Source organism: Scleropages formosus, chromosome 14, assembly GCF_900964775.1.
Source record: "Scleropages formosus chromosome 14, fSclFor1.1, whole genome shotgun sequence".
Taxonomy (NCBI): Eukaryota; Metazoa; Chordata; class Actinopteri; order Osteoglossiformes; family Osteoglossidae; genus Scleropages; species Scleropages formosus.
The window spans coordinates 10,250,373-10,276,199 of NC_041819.1; the positions used below are offsets into that span (position 1 = coordinate 10,250,373).

At 38.9% G+C, this 25,827-nt stretch overlaps 1 protein-coding gene across 7 annotated transcripts; it reads left to right on the forward strand.

Moving 5' to 3' along the window:
- Positions 1 to 1,110: 1,110 nt before the first annotated feature.
- On the forward strand, positions 1,111 to 25,303 carry LOC108920438 (sentrin-specific protease 7-like). 7 transcript variants are annotated; one of them, XM_029258104.1, is made up of 24 exons: positions 1,111 to 1,243; positions 1,703 to 1,854; positions 1,958 to 2,056; positions 3,443 to 3,561; positions 4,815 to 5,297; positions 6,226 to 6,326; positions 7,537 to 7,590; positions 8,197 to 8,360; positions 8,456 to 8,810; positions 13,778 to 13,971; positions 14,834 to 14,911; positions 16,452 to 16,485; positions 17,382 to 17,576; positions 17,841 to 18,130; positions 18,509 to 18,642; positions 20,770 to 20,886; positions 21,096 to 21,215; positions 21,542 to 21,634; positions 22,660 to 22,841; positions 23,512 to 23,561; positions 24,067 to 24,110; positions 24,468 to 24,536; positions 24,696 to 24,846; positions 25,049 to 25,303. In XM_029258104.1, exons 1-24 carry the CDS (start codon positions 1,153 to 1,155, stop codon positions 25,193 to 25,195), a joined length of 3,516 nt encoding a protein of 1,171 aa, XP_029113937.1. In that variant the 5' UTR covers positions 1,111 to 1,152; the 3' UTR covers positions 25,196 to 25,303. The 7 variants fall into 7 exon arrangements, with proteins under 7 accessions (XP_029113937.1, XP_029113938.1, XP_029113939.1 ...); XM_029258105.1 differs by having other exon boundaries at positions 8,459 to 8,810; XM_029258106.1 differs by having other exon boundaries at positions 1,111 to 1,213.
- Positions 25,304 to 25,827: the final 524 nt, after the last annotated feature.

Genomic DNA, 25,827 nt, shown 5'->3' on the forward strand with positions numbered 1-25,827 from the left:
CATTTAGTCTGCGATGGTTTACATTACAGTGTTAATTCAAATGTAATCATAACAGTGTTTAATTATTTTTAATGTTCCTACGAGGAGTGAATGCCATTTTTAGTCACCTAAAAAGGGGATAAAAGGGATATGTTTGAGAGCAGAAAATGCAGATCCCTGTCTTTTCTTTCTGAAAGACAAGTCTGAGAAGAGAGTCCACTTCTAATAATGATCCACAGCACAAAGCCCTATGCAATTCTGAAATTTCACCAAACACATTGGTTGGACTTTTGTAAGGGGTAAATATTGCTTGTATGTAAAAAAAACAATATGTGAATTATGTGAAGAGTTTTGTCCTTTTTTTAAAAACCCTAGCATGTTAAACAGGTGTATTAATTGTAAATAGTTTATTGTAAATAGTATTCAGAGATTCTTACAAAACCTCAAAGCATAACGAGGTCATGTGGGTGATAAATGAGTAGTTTGCTATATTTTACAAAAATTCAAGGACATTTTGGAGTTTAACTAAGGTTTTTTGTTTACATTTAAGACAATACAGTATTGTTAAGTCTAGAGACTTGTTTCAGTGGATCTGCTAAATGTGATCATTGGTTTTACTTTGTGCAACTACCAAACTAACTTCAGAGTTTCTCATCCTCATAAATACCTCCTTGGGTACCATTTGAAATAATGGTTATATAAAAAAAGTTAATTACAATTAACAAATATCAAATATAAAGTACTACAGAAACGTCCAGTCACCAAAGTCTACACCAATAATACTGAAATGCAGTGCATTTTTGAAAAAGTTTTATTTTCTGCCAAACACAAATTATCAGTGCAATCATCGAATCGTTATTTTTATCGACATACTACTGCAATATTCTTTCACTAAAAATTTCAAATAAAAATATAAATGTATTGGAATTAAAATTAAGTAATTACAAACATAAATAAAAAAGAGCGAATGTGTGAAATGTACGTCTGTACTGACGGAAAGATACCGGCAAATCGAAACAACATATTTACGCCTCTAACACACAGCTGCAGTGGGCGACACCGGAAATATTAGCCGGAGATGACGTTTGCAACAAACCGGAAATAATCCTGCACTTTCCGGATGTCAACAAACATTACACCGAGTGGCCGGTTTTTCCCTGCTATTTGTTTGTTATGCGCTTTTGTCCAGCTGACCGATGTTTTATTCAGGTTTTTGTTGCACTACTTTATGTCGGTAAGTGTGAAGCAAGGGAGGTGCTATCAGGTAAGAATCCTGGTGGTAACGTGTCAGATAGAAGGTGTTTTTTTGTTCATAGTTTTTAATCATGCAAACACAGGGTGAGGGTGCAGGAGGAGTACTGACGTACTTCCTCCTAGTGGAAATTTCTCTGTCTTTGAACTATTGTGTTTGCGCTTAACAAAATCATAGGTCGCTGCACAGATCAGATTCACATACTCTGTTGTGTGACATGGTGCAGGTGCTGCACCTTTATTTCAACATGTTTACGCGTAATGTAGATGATAAAACTTTCGTTCTTATCTCTTAGCCTCGTGTTCCAAGACTAGTCCCTTCCTAAAGTACAACAACGGCTGTGTTTCTGTTTTCCTGGCATGCATGTTTTATTAATTTCAGATGCTGAATACCGAACTTGTTTTTGTTGTCACATTTTTCCTTTTTGCAGACAAAGAAAGAGCCGACAGACTTTGTGTCATTGCTTTGCAGCGGTGCTCCTTCCTTGTCCCCAAGCAGATGCCACTCTATCTTTTTTGAGGAGCCTCATATCTGTCCCTGCTCACATGAATGCAGGCCAGCCAGGTGGACTGATGGAAAACAGTAATTGTTCCACAACTCTTGACAAGTCGGCCAGCATCACTGTATGTGTCTGTCTTTCATACCGCGGTAGTGAGAAATCGCACGTTTTACGATGTCACACTTTTAATCCAGTATATTTTGAATTTCTTGTGTTTGGTAGTACAGGTGGTAGATCCTTTCAAGACCCCCAAGAGGAAGTGGCGGACACAGTCCAAGTGTGCAAAGATGGAGTCTTCTCTATCCCAGCTCTCCAGTTACCAGAAAGTAAGAGAAACTTCAGTGAATCCCAGTAGCTCCCGTGAGATAAGATTTGAAAAGCTGTCTTTGGCTGTGCAAATTCTATATGTGTAACAAAATATAATTATTTCCTGGAAAGTTTTGAATATTTTTCTGATGTTACATACTCAAGTGTGGAAATATTCAGATAAATATTAGTATATAAATATCAATAAATATTCAGTTTTGCTTTGCCCAAATCAGTCATTTCCACTTATTAATTTAGCTGATGCGTTTCTATAAAGTGACTTATAATGTTAAGTTACAGTTCTTCACCCATTTGTACAGCTGGATAATGTTATTGGAGCAATTTAGGGTAAGCACCTTTACTTTTACGTAAAAGAGAGGTACTACAGCTGGAGATGAGATTTGACCCTGTGGCCTTTCAATCCAAAGTCAGCAGCACCACTACTTTGCTACCAGCTGCCCCCTGCCACTCAGTTTTGCAGCAATAACTTGACAAATACTCATCCCTTACACTGTCCCGTATAATAAAAAAAACTATTGCAACAGTGAAAATACAAAAATATCTTAATATATTAGCTTTTGCTGTAATAAGATCTTTATTCAGTAAAATGGCAGTTTTGCTTGTTATCCAGTCATTTTCCTTCTGCAACAGGTGTCATGTTTAGGGATACAGTGCATTTCACCCTGTAAACTGTAATCATTAGCATACATGTATTGTTTGAATAGTGGGGCTACGACAGATATTCCTTTACCTTTCAGCTCAGCTGTTTACATCATATACACAGCTTTATTGACAGGAATTGCTGAATTATATGTTGCTTTTTGCTTTTGTCAGTCAACACCTTCTCACTGTGAACAGGGTGTATGGATGAGTGACCCATTGTAAGTAGTGTATCTAGCGGTGTAAGTCACGTTGGTGAATAAGGTGTGTGGGCTAGTAACACTGCATAGTATCCATTGTAAGTCACTTTGGAGAAAAGCATCTGCTAAGTGAGTAAATGTAAATGGAGGGTTTAAATGGACAATCTGGAGTCATAGCAGTAAGATACCTAGACATAGTATTTTCTAACAGCAAGCAATGTTTTCTTAAATTAATTTTCAGCTTCAGTGTTTTGAAATAAAATATCACAAATTTCAGTTTACCATTTGTGATATAATAAATTAAAGTAGCATTTCAGGGTCTGAAAATGCAAATGATTCTTTTGCAAGGAGATGTAGATGTGTGGCACCTAGCCAACTGCTGTATGCAAACATCCACACGTAAAAGCATGTTTGGAAGTTGAGGAAGCTATATGCAGCTATTGGTATCTTTCGTCTCTCTCATGTGCCCCAGAAGTGTATCCTGAATCATTTTGAGTTTTTTTTGCAATTGTAAAGTAATTTTTGGTTCTATTCTTTGTTATACAGATACAGGGCTCCCAGTTCTCTGATACTACACAGTCCTCAGGATTGTGTCCTGTGAATGGAAATACCTGCTCAAATCAGCCTGAGTTACTGAAACATACTGAACAATCAGTGGCAAAATGGTAATGGTGCTCGCAGAAGGAAAATGATACTCTTAATCTTGAAAATATTTGTTTAAGCAGCAGAGCAGTTATTCATATTAATTTCTATAATTAGTTTAGCTAGAACTGCAGCCATGTTTTTAATCTTTATCAGTTTTTATGGTGGAGTCATAAATTAGTGTAGAAAGATTTTGGAGTGATGCGCTACTGTTTTTTAAATTGTCAGTAGGTGGCAGACTTCACTTGGGTAAAATGTAGTAGAAAGTAAGAATACAGACACCCCTCGACTTATGAAAATAGACCGTTCTTCAACCCTTTAAGTGGAAATGTATGTATGTCGGATTCCCCCTCCTCTTCCGTTACAGACCCAAGACTTTTCATTTCCTTCTCATTTGTTACAAACATTGGTATAAAAAAATTACACCATTTAAGTCTCGAGAAAGTGTCATACATTAAATACTGTAATAAGACATAGGCCTAGTCAATGAAATAAATTTTAACATTCGTATAAAGCATAAATTTAATTTAAAAAATAGACTACTGCATACAATGCATGTACTGTATTGTACTGCTGGCACACAAGAGGGTGCTGCTGTTGTGTAATTTATAATTTTTTCCATCTCAGCTAATGCACCTTGACGTTTCTTCGTTATTGTTGTTTTCTTGCTAACTGTTCCTTTCACACGCTCCTTTATATGTGCAGCATCCTTCGCTATCGTATTAACAGTCGATACGGCTAAACCTTGTTCTGTGCTATAGACAATAATCTTTGTCCACCTTCATACTCCCTTGTTATTTTTAATTTCATCTCTAAATCAGTTGCTGTCATGCTTGTGAGACAGTTCTCATTTTTCTCAAGTGCACATTTACTACCAGGCATTGTGAAGAATAGAAAGGGTGGAAAATATGCACAAAAGGCACTATACTAAGGAGAGGAGATCAGGGCTCAAAACACACGAGAACTGGGAAAATGCAGCTTCCTGCCTTGTCTAGCTACGCCGACTTTCGTGTAATGTATTTCACATGTTATGCGTAAAATAAAACTGCTATTTTGTAAATAATGTGTATGCTGGGAATTTTTTACGTATCCGGATTGACGTAATTGAATTTACATAAATAGAGCTTTGTCTATATAGACAGTTCTACCATGTTACATCTTCAGTAGTTAATGTAGAGTAAAAAGAAATAGTTACATTGTAGATTACAACTAATGGTTTTTTGGTGAAAAAACTGATGTGTTGTACTTAATGTGATGTTGAATGTGTGTCTCTCAGCATGCAGCCCAGGGTGTGTCTGACAGACATTTTGAAGACAAAGTTGGGACAAGACTATCTGAACAGATGGAGCCATAGCCAACACAAAGAGATGCTGCTGGGCAAGCTTGGAGGTTCTTCTGTATTCAGCAAGAGTGGAAATTCACGAGCAAACAGCAAGTGGGGAGTTTTATTGTCTAGTGAGCAAAGTGATTTTGTGACAGCAAGCAACGGTAAAGGTTCCCCAGTACACAGCGAGTGTGGAGATTTACCAACCTATGGGACAAGTGAGGGCTTGCATGCACAGAACAGACATACAGATCCATTGACATACTGCAAACGTAGAGGAATGATGTCACACAGTCAGAGCACCCAGCTGCACAGCAGGAGGACAGAGGCACAGTCCCAGAGCAAAGGACTAGGCTTCCAGAATTCATCATTGACTTCACCATGCTCTGTTGAAGATTCTGTTCTCTCACCTGTAGAGTCTGCTCTGTCTGACAGGTATGCTGTAGGATTCAGAAAATCATTGTCTTTTTCTGAATTTTGCTTCTGTATTGATTTGCTGTGTAATTAAGACCATTGTCATTATCTGCAGGCCTTTTAAGACTACTGTCCATAGAGCACAACATACTGTCTTTGTTGCATACATTCCTATGGCAAAGTGCACTTAGGAATGAACTACATTAATAGCCATTAGAAACTCCAGACAGGTTATGTAAGAAGCTGGACAAGAATTGGGCTCTTCTGATCTGATTTGACCTCTGTCCTTGACAGACTCAGTGTTTTGTATGTATGGTATGTACTGTAGCTGTGAATCACTTCTTAATTATCCCTTGTTATATTCCAGTCAATGTTCTTTTAGCTTTTGCCTGGAACATTCAGACAGATGTCCCAGCAGTTTCCTGCCCCCTTTTCTTAAGTCATATGCATGCTACTATTTCTCACTTTTAATGCCCCTACATCCTGTGATTGGGCCTTGTTTTAGGAGTGTATTCCACCTAAGAGAGGGACAGAAAACAGAGCTTATTGTGGAGTGTCATGTCTTGTCATACTCTCACTTCATTATTTGCATGTTAGAGCTGTGCCTGATGTAGACCTAGACAGTGACAACTTCAGTACAAAAAAAAAGCAGAGCATTGAAAAGTTTTGTTTGACTGATTATGTTTACCATTTCCTTACTTATTAAATGTTTTTATGAAACTTGTTTTTAGTAAGTTTGTTTGCCCTGGAATAATGTTTTTGTTCACAGTTCCATGATTTCCATGTCCATTAAAATGTCAGAAAGACTCTGTTTTATAGCTCAACAGATATTCATTTGGAAACAAATGATAATTTGTTTCTTTAACAGCAGATACATAAAAACCACAGTTTAATGACTAATAAATGTACTGTGTGTGGTTTCAGTATCTGTTTTGTGTTTGTTTTTCAGGTCATGCCATAAAACACTTTCTTATACCTTATGCCAGGAGGAGAATCTGTCTCCCAGTTCTGTCTCCTCCAAGATGAGAAGCTGCTCTGTGTTGTTGAGAGGTACATCGATGCACTTGTTGGCACACCATCTGTATTTGTTCATAGGAGCACTTTGTCTTGTTTGGGGGATGTTGAGGAAGGTTGACGTGCTAGGTTTGGTTTTATATATCATGGAAAACAGTGACAGCTAATCAGCTGCAAATGCCTTTGCTGTCACTGCTACATTTACATTTAAAAATGTAGTGCATCTCTACCCAACACTCATATACAGTAAATACGCATGGTTTGAATAATCACCCTTACACACTGCACATCTACTCAACAGTCACTTGTACAAACACTCAATCTAAATTCCCTCGCTTTTCACATCTGCTTTGCTCATACTCAATAGTCACTCATACACTCAGGAATGCCACCTTGACATCCTCCACATTTTCCTAACAGTAGCTTGCATCCTCAGTCCTCACAGTTAAACACCTGCCATAGACTGATTACATAGTCCTTCAGGAAAACACACTCCTTATGTCCCTTGTAACAATATCCATAGTGCTTATCTACTACTGTATTATGTTGTTCCTATGCTTAATATGTAGCCCACAGTTGCAAGCATTTAAGGTCGAGCCACCTCAAAGCTACTATATCTTCTTTTTGTAATTAAATTTCCTTCCTTATTTACACTAAATGTGTGGTGGGCAAGCATACTGAAATGAAATACAAATCTGAGGAAGTCTGGTGGTAGTCAGTCATCCTTGTTTCTTCTGGAGTTCACTAGGTCTCCTTGTTCTCTTTGCGGGCAAGCGATAAACTGATTTAAAAGTATTACATGATCTTGGTTGTGCAGATTACAACCTGTTGTTTTCATGGGTGTAGTTGCTTTCCTCTGTTATGCCTTAGGGAGTGTTTTCTGTGTATGATTTTCCTTAAAGCAAAAATAATACGTAAATTAACAAAACTGTAAGCATGCTTTTTAATGTTGCATAAAAATTAAATGTTTAAATATACACACAAAATATATCTTACGGAAGGTTGGGCTTGCATATAGTGACATACTCTGGCTGCTGAAGAACTTAAACGTGACAACCATGCCAATGTGGCTTATGCTGTTTTTTTTGTTCCACTGTATGTCTTGATATTTCTGATATTGCTGGTGCTCTGAATTGATACAATGTAATGTAAAATCATGACTTTCACATTATATTTTTAAAATTTAGTTAACTGTGGGAAGTTTACAAAACAGGTTTAAGGTTAACATTTCTTTTTTATGTTAAAGGACACTGGAGTGCTACTTTGCAGAGGTCACCAACACAAATAATCTCTAATAATGGTAACTATAATAATGGCATTGATATTCAAAATTTTGGCACTGGAGTTCAAAAGTGTGTACTTCACATCATTTTAAAAATAATTAAAGCAGAAAATTATGCAACTAATAAATGCTTTAATTAACAGTATTAAAATGTTACATTGAGGTTTGACCTAGATATTCAGGTTGTTAATGAGAGGAAATTTTGTCCTGAAAAAGCTCTGAATGGAGCTCATTTACAGTATTAAAACATGTTTCCTAAGTGTGTTTTCCTTTCTGTTTTCGAGGCTGAAGTTTACCAAATGTTTAGTGCCCACATGTAGGATTCTTGAGTCAGTGTATTAAACTCAACTAATAAAGTGCTACCATTTGTCTGACTACATTTTTAAATAAACGGACAGCACTTAGTTTTATGAATCCATTGAAATCAATTTCCAACAGAATTTTTTCTCTGTGTAGAAGCATTATATGAATTAGTCATTAGACAAACTACCATAACTATACCACTTTTTCATGTTTTGAGCACTTGGGTACTATGTGGACATTTAAAGAACTAGGTGGAAATTGAGCTGTGAAGCTGACAAAACGTGAATTGAGGTTTTCTTTATTTTTCAAAATTTTGTGCAGGGTTTCCATTGAATCTGGGGAAGAATGGGCAAGCAATACACTCTTTGGAAAATGAGGATGGCACTTCGATAAAGGCTTCAGAAAAAGTTGGGGCTTTGTTTGAAAGCCTCAAATGTTCAAATTACTCTTCAGGCTCTGAGGATCCTTCCATTGAAGTCACACAGGTAACCTTTAGATTATCATACAGCAGCCAGAGCTTGATTGAAGCTGTGGTAGATTTGTTTATTTAAGCTCACTGCATTCTGTCATTCATTTCCAGAAGGTGAGGATGTCGAATAGTGACCTAGATTCCTGGATGAAGGGGCAGTTGGAACTCGGTGCAGGGACCCCAGGTACTCCTGGAGTGTCGAGAAAGAGTGTCCTGAGGCTCACAACGGAAACCTCGTGCTTAGCTTCCAAAAGTATCCACCCGGAAAGCTCATGCAAAGAACCTGCTGATGCTCTGCTGCTGGAAGAGGAATCATCAGATGTGTGTCCAGAAACCCAAGCTTATGCTGTAGAACAGAAATGTTTTGTTAATGACAAACCCAAGAAAAGAGAGAAAGGAGTCCTTTCAGAATCACAGCCCTATCACAGTCCCCTTAAGAAGCCAAAGCTGAGTCCTCCAGAACCTAGTAAGTGTTTTCCTTCTCTCTTCTGTCAGGAATTGTTGTTTGCCAATATTAATTTTTACCAAACTCACCGTCTCTTAACTGCTGCACACAACAAGGAAATAGATAAAAAGAAATGTTTCGTAATTTTATCCATTCTACCCAGCCACAAGCGTTCTAATTTTGCATTGTCATTTCTAGAGAAAAGTTTTTGGGATTGGGTGTTGTTAGTCTCAGAAGGATATGAAAAGCTACTAGAACCCATGTTTTCTGGTGATTGTGTGAAATGGCTAGACAGAGTGATGACACTGCCTACTGGTTACCTTCAGAACAGGAGGGCCATTGTGATGATAACTGGGGGAGTCAAGAAAGCTGAGTTTTGGCCAGTCTGATAAATCTAGGTGGAACCCAAGTCTAGAAACTGAGGGTGGGGTGTTGCTTGGGGGGTGGCTTGGCAGGCATGTCATGGTGACCCATCTCACATTTTTTTTCCAGATGATTCTTTTTTTGGGAGATGGGGTTTGTGGTTGGGATATCCATCAGCACTAAGGCCAAGTATTCACTCCAACTGAATATTCCTTTAGCACATTAGTGAGTCAGCAGATCCAAAATGACCTAACTGAGGGGGATGCCCGTTACTTAAACGCCAATTTTTAGAAAAATCGGAACTCTGCCCTCATAGGGGTTGAGGAGAGTCCTGCACGCTAACTTAATGTTCAGTTAAAGGGGGAAACCATCTTCAGGGTGTGCTGTGGCCTGGCCCTAGACTCGGCGAACTCCTCTGGTACATCTGACTCAGTGGGAAATTTGGGCTGGGTCTCTGTGTGTTGCCATTTGGGGTCCCCCCAAAAACTCTGCAGTAAAAAGATTGGGAGCCTCCATGGTGATTGGATCCAAATGTTCTGTTTACATGCATATGCATATGCAGATGGTGGCCTAGGAGTCTCCATGGGTTTAGTGTGCTTTCCTCTTGTCTGCCTTTCTTGTCGGCGGCAGACCTTATGCAGGTTTTTTTTGATCCCTTTGCTGTCAATAAAATGTATCGGCCTCTTTTAAATTCCTGCATTTATAACATGCAGAAACAAATTACTGGTCTAGAAATCATGGCCTTGTTGCCAAGACCCTGGGGCAGGGACACACAGTTTTGACCCAGCATTTTAAGGTTTACACAAAACACAGTTTGGATGTAGAGCAGTCCTTTTAGTAGTATCAATTTAATTAACACAGAAATCTCGTGAAAAGTCTTATTTAAGTTTGCCCTAGAAAAATTGAACTGAAAAAGAGGTAAAACTTGTTTTATATGCTTCAATTTTTTAGCATTTGTTGATCTTTTTTCTTTGTTCTCATGTGCAGTTTTTCTCATTAATGGACAAAAACCATGTCTTTAATGGCCGCCCCTGTGGCTTCCAAATATATGTGCCTGAGTAAATTAACACAATCCAAAAATACTGCTCAGAGTTAGAGCACTAATTTACACTGTCCATGTAAAAATGAATTGGCTTAAATAGAAAAACAAGTTTTTATCAGACAGCAGTGTGCCAAAAGACTTCAGAGGTGAATGATGGCTTTGTATGCGGCAATGTCACTTTGTGTGGGGACACGTAAGAGGACTACTGTTTCTTGTTGCATTTTGTGCAGACTTTGTTCAGTTCAGTGGGTGGTGCTGGCTTTGCCCCTGGATTACTGTGCTACTTTTATGAACCACACTGGCTGATACTCTAGCCCTGCAGTCACTGTAGGCTGCTGATGCCTCCAGAACCTCGCTTCCTGTTTCTGCTGACATGTGGTGGAGACAAGCTGCTGAAGTATCTCTATGCTGGCAGAGCTTCATCTTTGTAGCTGAAGTATGCATTGTGTGTATCAGTTAACAATGAAAAAAACCCTATATGCAGCTACTTGTGTAATGCATACTGCTTGATATGGTTGTATGTGACAAATTGACTGTATTGAAGAATCACGTGTCTGCTTCTGTTCATGTAGTACACTTTTTTTTATTGTTCTTGGAGATGTACTTTGGACAAAAAAGCATTTGAAATTACTACGGGTGGTACCCAATTTACGATGGGGTTATGTTCCACGAAACACATTGTATGTCGAAAATATAAGTCGAAAATGCATTTAATACACCTAAGACGCACCTCTGCGTGACAGACTGGAAGATGCGGATCGCTGCCGCTGCCCAGCATCACGAGAGTATCACACCGCATATGGCTTGCCCGGGAAAAAATCAAAATTCAAAGTACGGTTTCTACTGAATGTCTATCGCCAGCTCACCATCGTAAAGTCAAAAAAATTGTAAGTTGAACCATCGTAAGTTGTGGACCACCTGTAGTCATGTTCCAGCTGACTGGTAGGCTGTGTTTGCGAACAGGTTCTGACCATCATGAACATGTAACTATCAACTCAATTGTTTAAGTAATATAAACTGCTTCATAACATAATTTTACACTGTTGTTGTAAATAAAAATAAATGAAGTTCATCTAGAGCTAGAAATTTGGAACACTGCACAACATCTGTCTCTGTGCTTTACAGATAGACATACTGTAGTCAGTGTTCCCAAGAACTTTATTTTTTATGTCATAAATATCTGTGGGTCAAATGATGAAAATGTCTCCGTTCATGGTGTGCCCTGTTTTACGCCCTATGCCTGCGCAGGATACTGTGAATCTCCACATGTATACGGTGGTTCACAGTCTCCCGCGCAGGCATAGGGCGTAAGATATGGCGGAATGTATAGCCTACTGTACCAAATGTTGTTCACATAGATACGTAGTCCTCCTCCTCTGCTCTTCCCAGCATCCCTCGTCCGAGCCGCTTCTGATCTCATCCATCTTGTTGGTAATAGACTTGAGGTGGCAAGGAACAGTCTCGGCAGTGTTGGTCTGCACGGGTTAGCCTTTAGCCGAGCACGTGGCCTGGGCTCGTGTCCCCACTTCTGCTGCCCCATTTAGTAGATGATTTCCTCCAAAGTGATGTACCACTCAAGAACTGTTGTAACGTGCATTGTCAGTAAAAAAAAAAAAAAAAAAAAAATAGTACTCTTCTAGCTCTTTTAACAGTATTCTGGAGGAAATTATCATAACGGGAATATTTGTCAACAGATAATCTCTGGAAGTCAGCAGTAATATGGACAAGAGATTAGAATGTCTATTACATATGGCTTATTTTTTTTAGCCTAGTGGTCCCTAAATGAAGTGAGAGGCTATCTGTCAAATGGTCACAGGTGTCCCATCCAGAATGCACCCTGTCTTGAGGTCTGTGCTTTAGGATATTAGCTCTGGATCACCATAATCCTGTTTGGACAAGTAATTCCTGTAAATGGGTGGGATGAATGGGTAGTGTATTTATAGATTTTGATGACCATTGACAGATGATCCACGATTTGTCATGAAAAGCATCTTGGGCTAGTTGAAATAATTTGCCATGTAAAGATCTCTAGATCCAGGCTGCTGTTTGCAGTGTCTCATAATGAGATGTCAAGGCTCAGATCAACAACTGATGCCAAAGGTCTCTTAAGGTTTACATAGAGCTATGGTTGCTGTAGAAACACCCATCCATCCACCTTCATTGAAGCTCATCCAAGAGAATGCTTCCCCTTGTCACATTTGAGATGCACTCCTAGATAAATTTACATTTATGTACTTGGCAGACACTTTTCTCACAGTCGACGAACAACTCCGAGTAATCAGAACTGAATTCCGCACCAAAAGAAGAGCTTTAGATTTTACAAACTTGTGATTATGAAAACACAGTTTATTTGATACCGCCATTTTGGTGGAACATAGTTTGTTTGGCACCTGTAAAATTGAGATACAAATAGCCAATATACAGTTCAAAGCAACAGATGGTAGTGGAGTCACCTATGAAGCTGACAGGAGCTCAGGAGGAATACTCCAGAAACCCAAAAATTTGAGACAGAATCTGACACTGTTTTCAGTGAAATTCCTGTCAGTGAAACAACAATATTTTTTATAGTAATTATTTGACATAATGTTCTATGAGTATGTTTTTGGTGATTTACATACCTTCTGGAGCTCACAACTCTAGAATTTCTCCATGCTGAAATAATAAATATTATTATATACAACAAGTCAAATGAAACATACATTCTCAAGCAGTGTAAAAAGAGAACCATAGCTAGAAGCTGTGCTTTTCAGCATGGTGGAATATAAGGTTTAATTTTTGTTAAACCCCAAATAGGGCCATACACATTTCTTCTTTCTGTTTCCAGTTATATGCTGTTTTTAATTTTTACTTTGTGCTCACTATGATGTGCGTTGGTTAGGTGTAGTGTTGTCCTTACAGCTTGATGTCCACCCATCTTTCCAGGATTATTTCTGTCCTCGCCTCTCCCCCAAAGCCCATTATGTCACCAAGCCAGGCCGGTGGATTGCTTGTTCAATTGAGTGTCCTTTGGGAAACCTGGTGTAAGCTCTGCCCAGCGAAAATCTCTTCGCTCCCCTGTCATTCTGCTCTTTGCCCATAGCACTTTCACATTCTGAATATCAGGAAAGGTGTGATACAGAGTTCCTGGCAGAAAACATTTATACAGCACTTAACACAGCAATAGAAATTGTATGTTTCCCCCCTTTTCTTGTTTTATGGTAATGATGAGCTGTGCTTCTTGTTTAGTAGTATGAGTATATAGGTTCTTGTTGCTTGTCTAGCAATTGTTAGCACTTATTTTGCTCTTTCTTTACACAGTCATACTTATGTTAGTTCAAGATGGCTAACCCCAGAGCTTGTTTTGGTTTTCTGCTCATGACAGACATTTCCTTTCCTTCCTCATTTTATAATAACCATGTGAAAGAAGTCATGTTAAAAGCCAAGTGCTGGTTCACACAGGCAGGGATTCCAAGTTAAGGGTGTGGATGGGATTAGCTCCCTGGGCCCGTTTTCAGCTGAAGAGGGCTGTTGTCATTATGGAGTTCTTGGGTTCTTATCAGGGTTATCTGGGGTTTGCAATCACTCAAGATGGTATCTCTTTCAGTTGTGCTCTCCAGCGATGAGGAGGTGGAAGAAGATGCTGAAGGAGTCGTTAATGTAGCACCCATTCAAAGTCCCAGCCAGTCCGCTCTGCAGCTGACCACTGAGCCCCAGGATAGCACCAGTGAGCAGGACCCCCTAGAAGAGCTCTCTCTACAGGATGAGACAGACAAACCAGTGGGGCATGAGATCTCACAGGTGTAGTGGACACTTATGCAATTAATGTACCACATTTATCTTGTGATCCTTAATATAGAATTTAATTGTCAAGTTGCCTTATGTTGCCATTTGAAGTGAGTAAATAAGCGTGATATAGTTAATAATTTGCAGCTAAGTTATGCTGAGTGCAGTCAAAAATGTACTTAATAGCAGTGTGGAAAGGTAATGGGAATAGTTATGGGCACATTCCAAAATGTGGTTGGTTCATTGCCCAGATGGGGTTTTGTGGTTGTACTGTTGATAACTGTGCTATATAAACTGAAAGTTCTGTGAGTTGCTTTTACTAAAATAACAGCTTCGGTAATATTAAAAATCATAATGCAGTCCTAAGAAGAGGTGTTTACATGTCATGTTGTGTTATTCCATATAGTGCAGTGCTGTCAAGTGAGCTGGCGTATGTAGTTATCTTCTAGTACTGCCAGTATTACGAGGAGGATGTCCCATGTGTTATTTCATTCCTGTGTTGTTACAGTATGAAGGCAGGTTTTTGTAGATTTCTATTAATACTTTTATTGAAGGTCAGAATATATTACTTTTATGCCGTAACAATAGATGCTAAATAAAGTTTGCACTTCCGTACATTGTAATCCCAAATAGTAATTACCCCTTAACTTCATGTGTCTGACAATGAGATGTTGTCAAAGTGCTAATTTACTCGGTCCTTAAGAGTAAGCAGGTGTTACTCTAATTTGACTATTAGCTTGCACGAGTGTTTGAACAAGAAAGCTGACACGCTACTGATCTGCAGGGATTGAGGGTGATGTGAGCTGATCTCATTTGTGTTACATGGCACCTGCCATGAGGTTATTATTGGTAATAATTGTTCCCCCCCCCCTCCCAGGCACCTTTGGTCTTCCAGTTTCCGTTCTCTGCATTGCATGTGGGCAGGGTGAGAGTGGAGCCTAACGGGAACATCATGGTGAGAGCTGCCCTCATAGCAACATGTCGTGTTGCGATTGTCATCTTATGTGTGCACATGTGTACGCACCAGCTTAAACTTGGTCACAGTCGTATCTGGGAGGATGGAGTTGATGGAATGGCCTCACAACTGCACTGCCATTAACCATGTTGTCAATGTTATAAACTGGGGCAGTTGAAGTCCACTTTCTTTTCCTTGATAGGTGACAAGAGGGAGAAAGCAGCTGTATTTTACATGACTTTAGCCCTGTTGTGTACTTTTTTGTTTCCATACTGTCTTCCAGGTTTTTTTCTGACTGGCCAATCCTTCCATTTCTGCTGAAGTTTATTTTAATAAGGGACATCTGTTTTTCCAGTGTTCTAATAGATTAGTCGTGATGCCGACTGTTAAAAAAATAAAATAAAAAGCAGATGCAATGGAAGAAAAAAGACAAAGATTAACAATATGTGTTTCTACTTTGAGGAGTGCAAAAATATTTTAATACAGTTAATTAGGGAAAATAGCATCTCAAAATGTTAACCTTTGCTTTATTAATATGAGCAATGTAGACCCATCACATAACTAGCAGAGTAAGTCATTTTAACCAAAAATTGAGACATCTTGCGTTTTAACGATATAAAATCCTTAACAGTGACATACCTTTCTGTTTAATGAGTATTTAGAGTGTTCAATAAAGAAATACAAGGCTGTTGATGTAACACAACTGTTAATTACAAGTTGAAAAAAGGGGGGGATGTAACCTGCAGTCAGGCGGTTAGTGTGTCAAACAGTATGTTTTCTTTTCAGATTTTGAAATACTTTGGAGTGTATGTTATCTGAGGAGCACTTAGTGCTGTTGGGTAATCCCCCCTGAGTATACACTGTTCACATGTTAGGAATGGCAAAAGTGAACTGTGTCAATGCTGACAATTTAGTTTTATTATTTGATAATTAACTGATGCTTTTTTTCCCCCTCCCTCTACCACTTTCTATACTAAACTACTCCCAATACTTTCCCCTTTTATACAGCTGGGTAATTTTTCTGGGTGATGTGTATTTCACAGTGACTCAAACTGATAATTTTTACCTATAAAAACCTTTAAATTTTTCCCTGTTTATACAGCTCTAATGCTGACTCAGCACTTTTTATTTGAAATGCTTAGTAATAGTCTCCATTTCCTTGTCAAATATTGGTGATCACCATAGAAGTCCACTGCGCTGTTCAATCTTTACATGAAATTAACACAGTGTATGCTTCATTTGCTGATTTTCATTCAGCCATGATCATATGTAATAAATTCACCCCAGATGATGGCGAAAGTGGTATATAAAGTTAGCTAATACACAGTTACTGTATTTCTTCTGTCATTGTTGAGCTAACAGTCTGCATACCCAGCAGAGATATTTAGTTTGTAAAATTCTGCACATGTTTGCACTGTAATGGAGTGCTCTGTAATCACAGTTTGTAATTTACTCAGGGTCATCTTTGCAGTTTATCATAACAGGCCCTGCATTTTTTCTTTTTCTAATATTTTTTTTTCCTGTTTTTTTTTTTTTATAGATAACTGCTCATGGCATCACCATTCCATTGAAAGGTAATCACTGACAAATCCAATATCTATGAACGTCTAAAAGTCAAATGCAGTTTGGGCTTGCCAGGTTGTCAAAATAGGGATGTTTTTGTGTTCACTGTATACTCCATGGGTCTCCTCATGGGCTGTATGCATGCCACAGCTCTTCCAGCATTCAGTTTCTGTATTTTTTCAGTAGATGGAAAGTCTTCATCTGGCTGTGCAACTGTATTTTCAAACTGATGGGAACAATTCAATGTGCTTAGTCTTACTGTGACTGCCAGGCTTTTGTGTGAAATCATGGACATGATGCTGTTTTTGTTATAGTTATGTAGAATTTACATCAATACCACATGAGTGTACTCTGTAGAACAAAGAAACATTGTGTATGTGACAGCATCTGAAATGAAAAAAGTGCAGAGATTGATACCTGTTGAATATGAAGCCCAGAAAATACCTGGCCACTCTGATTATCAGCGTTGCCTGTCACAGCTTGCAGGTAGCTTTCTTTCTAGGAAGAGCATTTCACTGTGGGAAACAAACCTATTTTACTTCAGGCTACGTTTTAAGCCAAACAGTTCATTTCAAGCTTTGAATAAATAAGCCATGTTTTTGGGGTGTTTTCAAACCCTGCTGTCTTTTATATACAGCTACAATATGTAGAGATACTCAACTGCTGTACTATTCTGGGTTACTGAAAATTCCTCACATACTGTTGAGACCATGAGTATATAAGTTAATCCACTTAAGGAGCTGATTTAAGTGTTATGGCACTGTCTTGATCTGAGGGAAAAAGTTCAGCTTCCAACCTGATGTAGAGTGTGCTACTACATGCTGACCAACTGTCCAGTATTTGGAAAACAACATTCTGATGTGAAATTTTCAGCTGCTGCCTTTTCTCTGAATGTGTGTGTCACCAGACCCTTCTGGGAAGGTGGAGGTCTCCCTGGCACTGGTGCCCTCGCAAATACTCCGGTATGGTGTCTGGTCATGTGATGTACTGGAGCTGAACCGAGAGAAGCCCCCTTCCATATTCTTCTTCCTGTGGATGAGGGATGATGCAGCAAAGGTACTCTGTATGGAGTTGTCCCCCATACATCCTCCAGAGGTGCTAGGTGAGCTTTCTCCCCAGGATGTTGTTGCTGATTGGACGTTAGCAGGCATCTTTCAAAGACTGACCTTTGAAATGTTGAGTTGAATGTTTTGGATCACATAACTGCAGATTATTAACCTATACGTGCTGTGTTAGAAACACTCATCCATGAAACATTAGTGTATTTTCACATAGAAAAAGGAATAATTCAACAAGTTGCCAGTTAGAGGATATAAATGATGGTTTTTCCACCTGTCTCTCATTTGTTATGTGTGCATGTGTACAGGACCGGTCAGTCCCTTTGTACTGCTGGCTCTGAATGAGCCACTGGACAGTGCTCAGGAAGGGCTCCTGGGCACGCACATGAAGGTGTTGAGTTTAAACAGTGATAATCCAGACCTTATGGTTTCCTTCACCTGGGCACAAGGCCTGGCTCTGATTCGCAAGTCTGGGGATGCATACCTGCTCTCTGTTCTTGGGCAGGACCTTTCCCCTTTCCCAGACCAGCAGAAAGGGCAGGATGAGCAGGAGCAGCATCCTCAAGATGAGGAAGTGTCACATTTTGTCCCCTTGCAGGTTAGTAACATGGTCAGCATTGTTGGGATCAGCTTATCTCTCTTTTTTTTTTTTTTTTTTTTTTTAAATATTAAAAATTTTTTTTTCTGTAATCTACCCCCCCCCCCCCCCCCCCCCCCCATTGCATCTGTCTGTCTCTTTTTTTTTTTTTTAAAAAATTATCTGTTGGTGTTTTGGTTGACTTGTTTTTGTAAATATTGCTCATAATTTAAGACAATAAGTATATAGTGCCAAGTCCAGCATTTCTAAAGGGCACATTGATGAAGTCTTCACAGGCATAAATGCACAAAGCAAAAAATTCTAAGCTTGCATTCCTCTGTTTATTATTTGGCAATTTTATGCTCTGCTACAGTGATTCTGTCCTGGTTGCATTCCCAGAAAGAGCGCCCAGCCAGACAGAGACCAAGCTACACGTTGTGTTGTCGCAGGAACAGGGATTTATATGCTGTATCTGTTGGCCTAAACCCTGGTTCTCCATGGAGCCGTTACAAGCACCAAGGCACAGCTCGCAGGTGAACCAGCATTGGAATGTGGTAAATAATAGCAACACTAGCGTTCAAAAGTTTGGAATCACCCATAAATTTTCATGTTTTTGAAATCAATACTTTTATTCTCCAGAGTAGCATTAATGTGATCAGAAATGATAGTCAGTCCAGTGACAATATCAAAACATTATTTCTATTTCATGTAACTGTTCTGTGCATCAAACTTTGCGTTTATCGAAGAATCCTCCGTTGTGCTGGCCAGTCCATCAGTCACTACTCCGTCTGCTGTTTATTCACCAGATAGGTTTTGCAGAGCTTAGAAGTATTCTTTGGGTTGTTGTTCTACTGCATGATGAAATTTGTACCAATCAAGCACTGACCAGAGGATGGCGTGACTTGAGTAGTAACCTTTCTGGTTCATTATTCCTTGCACTCTGTATAAGTCTGTCATTTTAACAGCACCAAAGCAGCCCCATATCATTACATGTCCTCCGCCATGCTTTACAGTAGGCGTCAAGCACTCTTCCAGCATGCTTTCATTTGCTCTACATCTCACATATGTTCTCTTCCTTGATCCAGACACCTCAATCTTAGACTCATCTGTCCATAATACTCTTCCAGTCATCCACCATTCAGTGTCTTTTTACTTTTGCTCATTTTAACCTTGTTTTTTGTTTTTGTTCAGTTTCAGATATGTTTTTCTTTAGGCCAGCTTCCTGGATACATATTTTCACTGTTAAAGATGGCACTATTTGCCTTGTACTGTTTAAGGAAGCTGCCAACTGAGGACCTGCAAGGCATCTGTTTCTGAAACCACAGACTCTGATGTCCTTATCCTCTTGTGTAGTTTTGCACCTGGGCCTTCCTCTTTTTCTGAACCTGTTAGATACAGTTTGCTCTCTTCTGTTAAGACAGCAGTGGATAGATTTGTATGAAATCTTCAGTTTGTTGCCGATCTGAGGCATTAAGCAGTAATAACCATTTGCAGCATTATTAATGATGTCTTGGCCATATTTTTCAGTCTATTTAATGGTACCTTGTTAAAAATGTTTAAACTTTAAAAAATATTTTTAATGAAAATTTCTTAGTGATTCCTAACTTTTCAGTGCCAGTGTAAATATACATGAAACCGATTTTCCTTGGATTTGATTTAGTTGATATAAGCCTATATATGACTGTTTATATATTATATATGCTATACTATATTATGTATATACTAATATTAGACTATAAACGTCATATTTGTGCAAAGTAACTAATACTTAAACACTGTAAAAATCAAAATTTTGAGTACAAATTGCTAGAAGCTAGTTTTTTCACAAGATACTCAGTTGACAAGTTTGACTGGGGAAATCAGCTGATGCATCTTTTCAACTCTTTTACAACAGTTCTCAGAGAGGTAGGGCACTTGTGGGCTACTTTGCTTTCATATATCTACCTATCCCATTCATTCAACAGAAATATTGTCCAGGCTGACAGGGGTATACAGACACCCTTCTACTTACGTAAATTTGACGTAAAAAATTCATTATTTATGGATAACGCTTATGCAAAACATCTGAAATATGTTAAGCGCAGGTCGACATAACCAGACAAAGCAGGAAGTTTCATCTTCCTAGTTCCCGCGTGTTTGGAGCCGTGAATGCACCTTCTCTCCTTAGCGTAATGTTTTTTCCGCAAATTTCTTCCCGTTTCGTGATTCGCAGTGCCTGGTGTTAAACGTGCACTTGAAGGAAAATGAGAACCATTTTGCAAGCGTACCTCAATCAATTTGAAGATGAAATTGAAAATAAGGAAGTTGAAGGTGGACAAAGATTATAGTCTATAACACAGGAACCAGGATTAGCTGTATCGACTATAAATACAATATTGAAGAATGCTGCACGTATAAAGGAGCATGCAATGGTGTTGAATAGTGGGGGAGGGGGGGAATTTGACATGCGTAACTTTTGACTTGTGTAAGGGGTTGAAGAACCGTCTATTTGTGTAAGTTGAGGGGTATCCATACAGAAAACCGTATGCTAATATATCCGTACGTTCAAGGCAGAGTTAAAAATTTGGACTAGTTTGTCGTAACGTAGTTTGGTCGTTTTATTCATTTTGAACCTCTAAAAAAATCTAGTTACTAAAAATATTAGGATTTTTTATCCTTAGGTTTATCCTGTTCCCCCCACCTCCTGCCAAAGGGGGCATCTCCGTGACTACTGAGGACCTGGAGTGTCTGGATACAGGGAAGTTCCTGAATGATGTCATCATCGACTTTTATTTCAAGTCAGTTGTACAGGGTCAAGGGGTTGCTTTAAAATTTCTTTTAGAAAGCACTGTCTATATTCCAAATATAATCTAATATTTGACAAAATTTGAGAAAATGGTAACCTTTGCTGCATCACATTTGTCTATATCACCATGCATTATAAAATCATTATGACCTCAACAGATGATTCATGTTAACTTGATGTCCATCACATTCTCTCCCTCAGATACCTGATTCTGGAGAGAGCTCCGAAAGAAATTGCTGAGAGATCACACGTTTTTAGCAGTTTCTTTTACAAACGACTCAATTGGAAGGACAGTGTTAGCAAGGGGGTGGCCAGCTACCCGTAAGGAGTTCTGCTTGTCTTTTAACAGTATATGTTATGTCAGGTCACATGGCATTGTGTGAGTCAGTGTTTGAAAAGCCCTGGTCAGTGCCAGGCGTGGTTGCTAATTTTCTGTAACAGCTGTGAAGAATAGTAGATATAATATTAGTCTGTCTTTCATTGTTGAAGTTGGTTGTAATTTTAAAGTGATGTTAATCTGTATTATCCAACAAATAGTCAATCATCATATCATTAATCACCCATTAATCAGTTTTATTTATTAGTTAGAACTTCTTGCGCTATTTTTTGTGAAAAGCATGACAGATCACTATGTGACATCTTTCCAGAACCCAGCACAGACGACATCAGAGAGTGAAAACATGGACTCGGAATGTAGACATCTTCAGAAAGGATTACCTTTTCATACCTGTCAATCAGGAGTGAGTCACAACTTTCTAAATGTGAACAGAAGGTTAGGGCCTGTCTGTGATATTTTAGGTGACACAAGACAAGTGCGGTTCTTTGTGTGTATTATGTTGTAGCATAACATTTAATGTAATGCAACAGTTTATCACTTTCACATTCATGCAGCTGGAAAATGTACTGAAACAAGTTGCGAGTTACAATATTTTCAATTTACGATGGGTTTTGTGGAACGTAACCCCATCGTAAGTCGGGGACCACCTATATATTCCTCTTTGGGGACTGCATTCCTTTTATACAACTCCTGACCATCTCACTCTTCAAATCAATCTCTCTCTCTTCACATTCAAGCAACATTTAATAATGAAATGAGCCATGATAATTTGGATATGAAACCATATACAAGCCTGAACTCTGGGACCACCTACATGGTTTAGGTTGATTGCGATGCACATATGAAGTCTTCTGTCTCTGTGGTATACTGTATTATTTAAACATGTTGGGCTGAATGTTAAAAATCTGTAGATGTATTTTCTTTCATCATGTGGGAAGAATTACCAATGCGAATTTATGATTACTCCAGTGATTGAACACTCTGTTTCAGTGTCAGGGTTTTAGGATGGCGGATAAAAGGCCGACATCCAGAGTCTTGTGTAAAACTAGAATTATTTAAAACAAACCAAAATTTTAGTTCTGGATTCTGTGGAAAAACTATGCAAGGGGTAATGAAAACAGAAAGTGTAACCACGTAAAGGCCTCTGTTCATAATTTTGACACAGTGCAGTGTGTTCATATAAAAATAAATGAGATGAATGGACACACACATTGTACTTACAGCTGCTGCTCTGGAATTTCAGGCGTCAGTCTAGTGTCTTTGAAGTCCTCTTGGCTTTGCCTGTGTTCTCATTTTTAGTGTGTCTGTTTTTCCTGTGAAATCAGCCAGTTCACTGTCACTTCTCACATCTTGTGATGTCTGTATAGATTAATCGCGGTCTTTATTGCATGGAGTGCACTGTGTGATCTTTCTGCTGTGGTGGTGCAGGGCTCACTGGTACCTAGTGGTCATCTGCTTCCCTGGGCTGGAAAAGCCCCAGTTGATGCAGTGGATTGACCCAGCTGTGTTGAAGATGAGTGCTGTGGAGAGCGGCTTTGAATCTCAGGCCTCAGATGGCCTATCGCCGATTGGCATTACCTGTGAGGAAGATGGCCAAGAGAGACTGGCAGGTAAGTGCTGGAAGTGGCTTAACAGTAGATAGATCTTTCTCCATGCTTTAAAGTCAGTCCTTTTCCCAGCCAGTGTAAACACCCTTTTTTTTTTTTGTCATACTCTGTCCCACACACATAAAAGCTCATATTCATTTTCACAACTAAGTGTGAAACATTAAGCAATATTTGAATCTTTACTAGGAACAAAAAATAGTATAAATGTTGAGGGGAAAAAATATGTTTTGGTTCACATCAGGAGAAAAATGGCTTGTTTTCTCTCAGAGCTGAATTCCATACATTGTGCCATGTTCTGGGATCAATAGGGTGACAGATGGTGCTCCATGCTTGGATAGCAGACCCTCACCTGCGAATGGAGCTCATAAAAGGTCTTGTCTTAAAGTTGGCATTAACTAGCATAATAAGAAGTTGGAGGACATGCAGAACTAGCCGAGGCTAGTGCGAGTGTGGGGAGGGGAGCTGTTTTCTCAAGTTATGAGTTTGATTTTAATGGTGAAGGCTGAATTAAAAGCAAGGCACACTTCAAAGAGGCTTGCCTGTTGTATGTCATCTGGGCCAGCTTTACGGGGCTGCGTGACACGCTTGTTGTTATGCCCTCTGGAGGAAAACAAATAAATGTGTGACATGCTGAGTGTGATGCTGGAGTATCTTACCCTGGTCTTCCCTGCAGGTGGAATGGAGGGAGGCAGGGAAACATCAGCACACTGCTTGCAGGCACCGGTAACACGCAAACTTGTCGTTATATTTGTATACAGGTGGTCCCTGATTTATGATGGTTTCACTTACGATTTTTTTTCAACTTTACGATGGTCAGCTGGTGATAGACATTCAGTAGAAACCATACTTCGAATTTTGAGTTTTGATTTTTTTCCGGGCAAGCGATGTGCGACGCGATACTCTCTCACAATGCTGGGCAGCGGCAGCGATCCACATCTCCCATTGTGTCACGCAGAGGTGTGTATTAGGTGTATTAAATGCATTTTCGACTTACAATGCATTTTGCGGAACGTAACCCCATCGTAAATCGGGGACCACTTTTACACTGTTTGTATGCATCATATGTAATGCCTCAGATACAGCCATAAAGTGATATTCAAAGCTGCTACGTATTTTACATTTTTAAAGAATTTTTATGCAAAATATTGTCAGTTATTTTTCTGTTGAATGTTTTCAGAAAGTTTAAACAAAGCTTATCATCCCTATTTTCAATTTTCCTGTTTTGCAGGAGTGTACAAAACTTGGCTGTCAAAGGGACACTGTCTGTAGAAGGTGAGAAGAGGAAATTGAGCATCACGGATATAATGTCTTATGTACAGGGCTAATGCTTTCTCTGTCAGGGAAATAGACAGTATTATTTTCTCAGTGTTTCTTGTTTGACAACAACTTGCATAGTTATTCTTGTTATGTGTATTAAGTGACACTTACAAGGATCTGTTCAATTTACTTGATGGAACAGATGTTAACTTTAGTAATTTATCATGATGCCATGAAAGAAAAGATGAAAATCCTTTAGTAAGCAGTAGTAAATATAAAGTTTCTTTAATTTGACTTTTGAATTTCATAGCTGCACTGCAAGCCTGCCTACATGTGAATTCAGTGTTTGTGAAATGTGTCCTGCATCCACAGACCTTGTATTCTTATTATGGATTCTCTGAAGTTGTCTGCTCATGAGCGTGTCTTCAAACTGTTAAGGGAGTGAGTACCATGTGTCTGTGGGCATGTGCAAACGTGAGATAAAAATTAACTTGTAGTATTAAGGGATTGTTGCTTGAGTGTTTAAGAAATGTTTTGTGAAGAATCTCTTTTCTAGTTCTATGTGTGAACCAATCTATCTTTTTTCTCTTCCCTTCCAAGGTACCTTGAGGTTGAATGGGAGGTGCGAAGAGGGACCCCACGAGACTTCACACCCGAAACGATGAGTGGCTCCCACTGCAATGTCCCCCTGCAAGATAACAGCAGTGATTGTGGACTCTACCTGCTGCAGTATGCAGAAAGCTTCCTGGAGGTAATAGCTCACTTGCCAGTACAACACCATCTTTGCTTTAATTAGGCCTGAATCTTTTTCTTCCCTGCACTGCTTGTTATATATGCCTGTGATAAGTTAATATAAAATACAGCTGCATCGAATTACAAATCTGTGAAATATATTCTTTCAAAACTCAGTTTTCTTGTTCCTCATTTTTTTCCTCCTTGCCTATGTCTTCCAGAACCCAGTAGTGCATTTTGACCTTCCCTTGCACCTGGAAGACTGGTTTCCACAGCAAACGGTGCGGAGGAAGCGGGAGGAGATCAGGGACTTGATTCTCTCGTTGTACTCGAAACAGCTGCTCGGTGGTGGTACCTGGAAGTCATAACAAAAACTGAAGTCAGGGTCAAGGACTGCAGATGATCCCCTCTCCTTCCTGAGCTTGGAACTGAACAATTCCTCGCTTTAAGATAGTACAGACACGTGTTTTTTTTTTTTTTTTTTTTTTTTTGGTCTTTCATACACTTAATTTATTTTTAATAGAATTTTTTTTAATTGGTACAGCTAGTGATGTAGTGGTTAGAGCTGCTGCCCTTGACCCCAAAGGTCACAGGTTCAAACCGATAGACTGCCCATTAAGTCTATCAGTCTTGATGTAGCCTTACTCTATAATTGCTCCAGGAAAATTATCCAGCTCTACAAATTGGTAAATTATTGTAAGTTTCTTAACATTGTATGTGAAGGGCATCAGCTAAATGAGTAAATGTGAATAGTTTTTTATATTAATCTTTATACTTTTGAAGATATTACTGTTTTTTAATATTTGGGGGAAATTAAGGTTTATTTGTTCTCTCAATAAAGTAAAATGTAATCCAGCAGAATATTTAATGTTTATTGGTTGCATAAATATTTTTCCAAACAATCAAAAGTTGTCATTTAATGTTTAGCTTCAGAGTTGTCTCCAACAGTGCATGCAGAAAGAGTGCGTTTTAATTGTACAGAACATTAGGTAACCCCGGA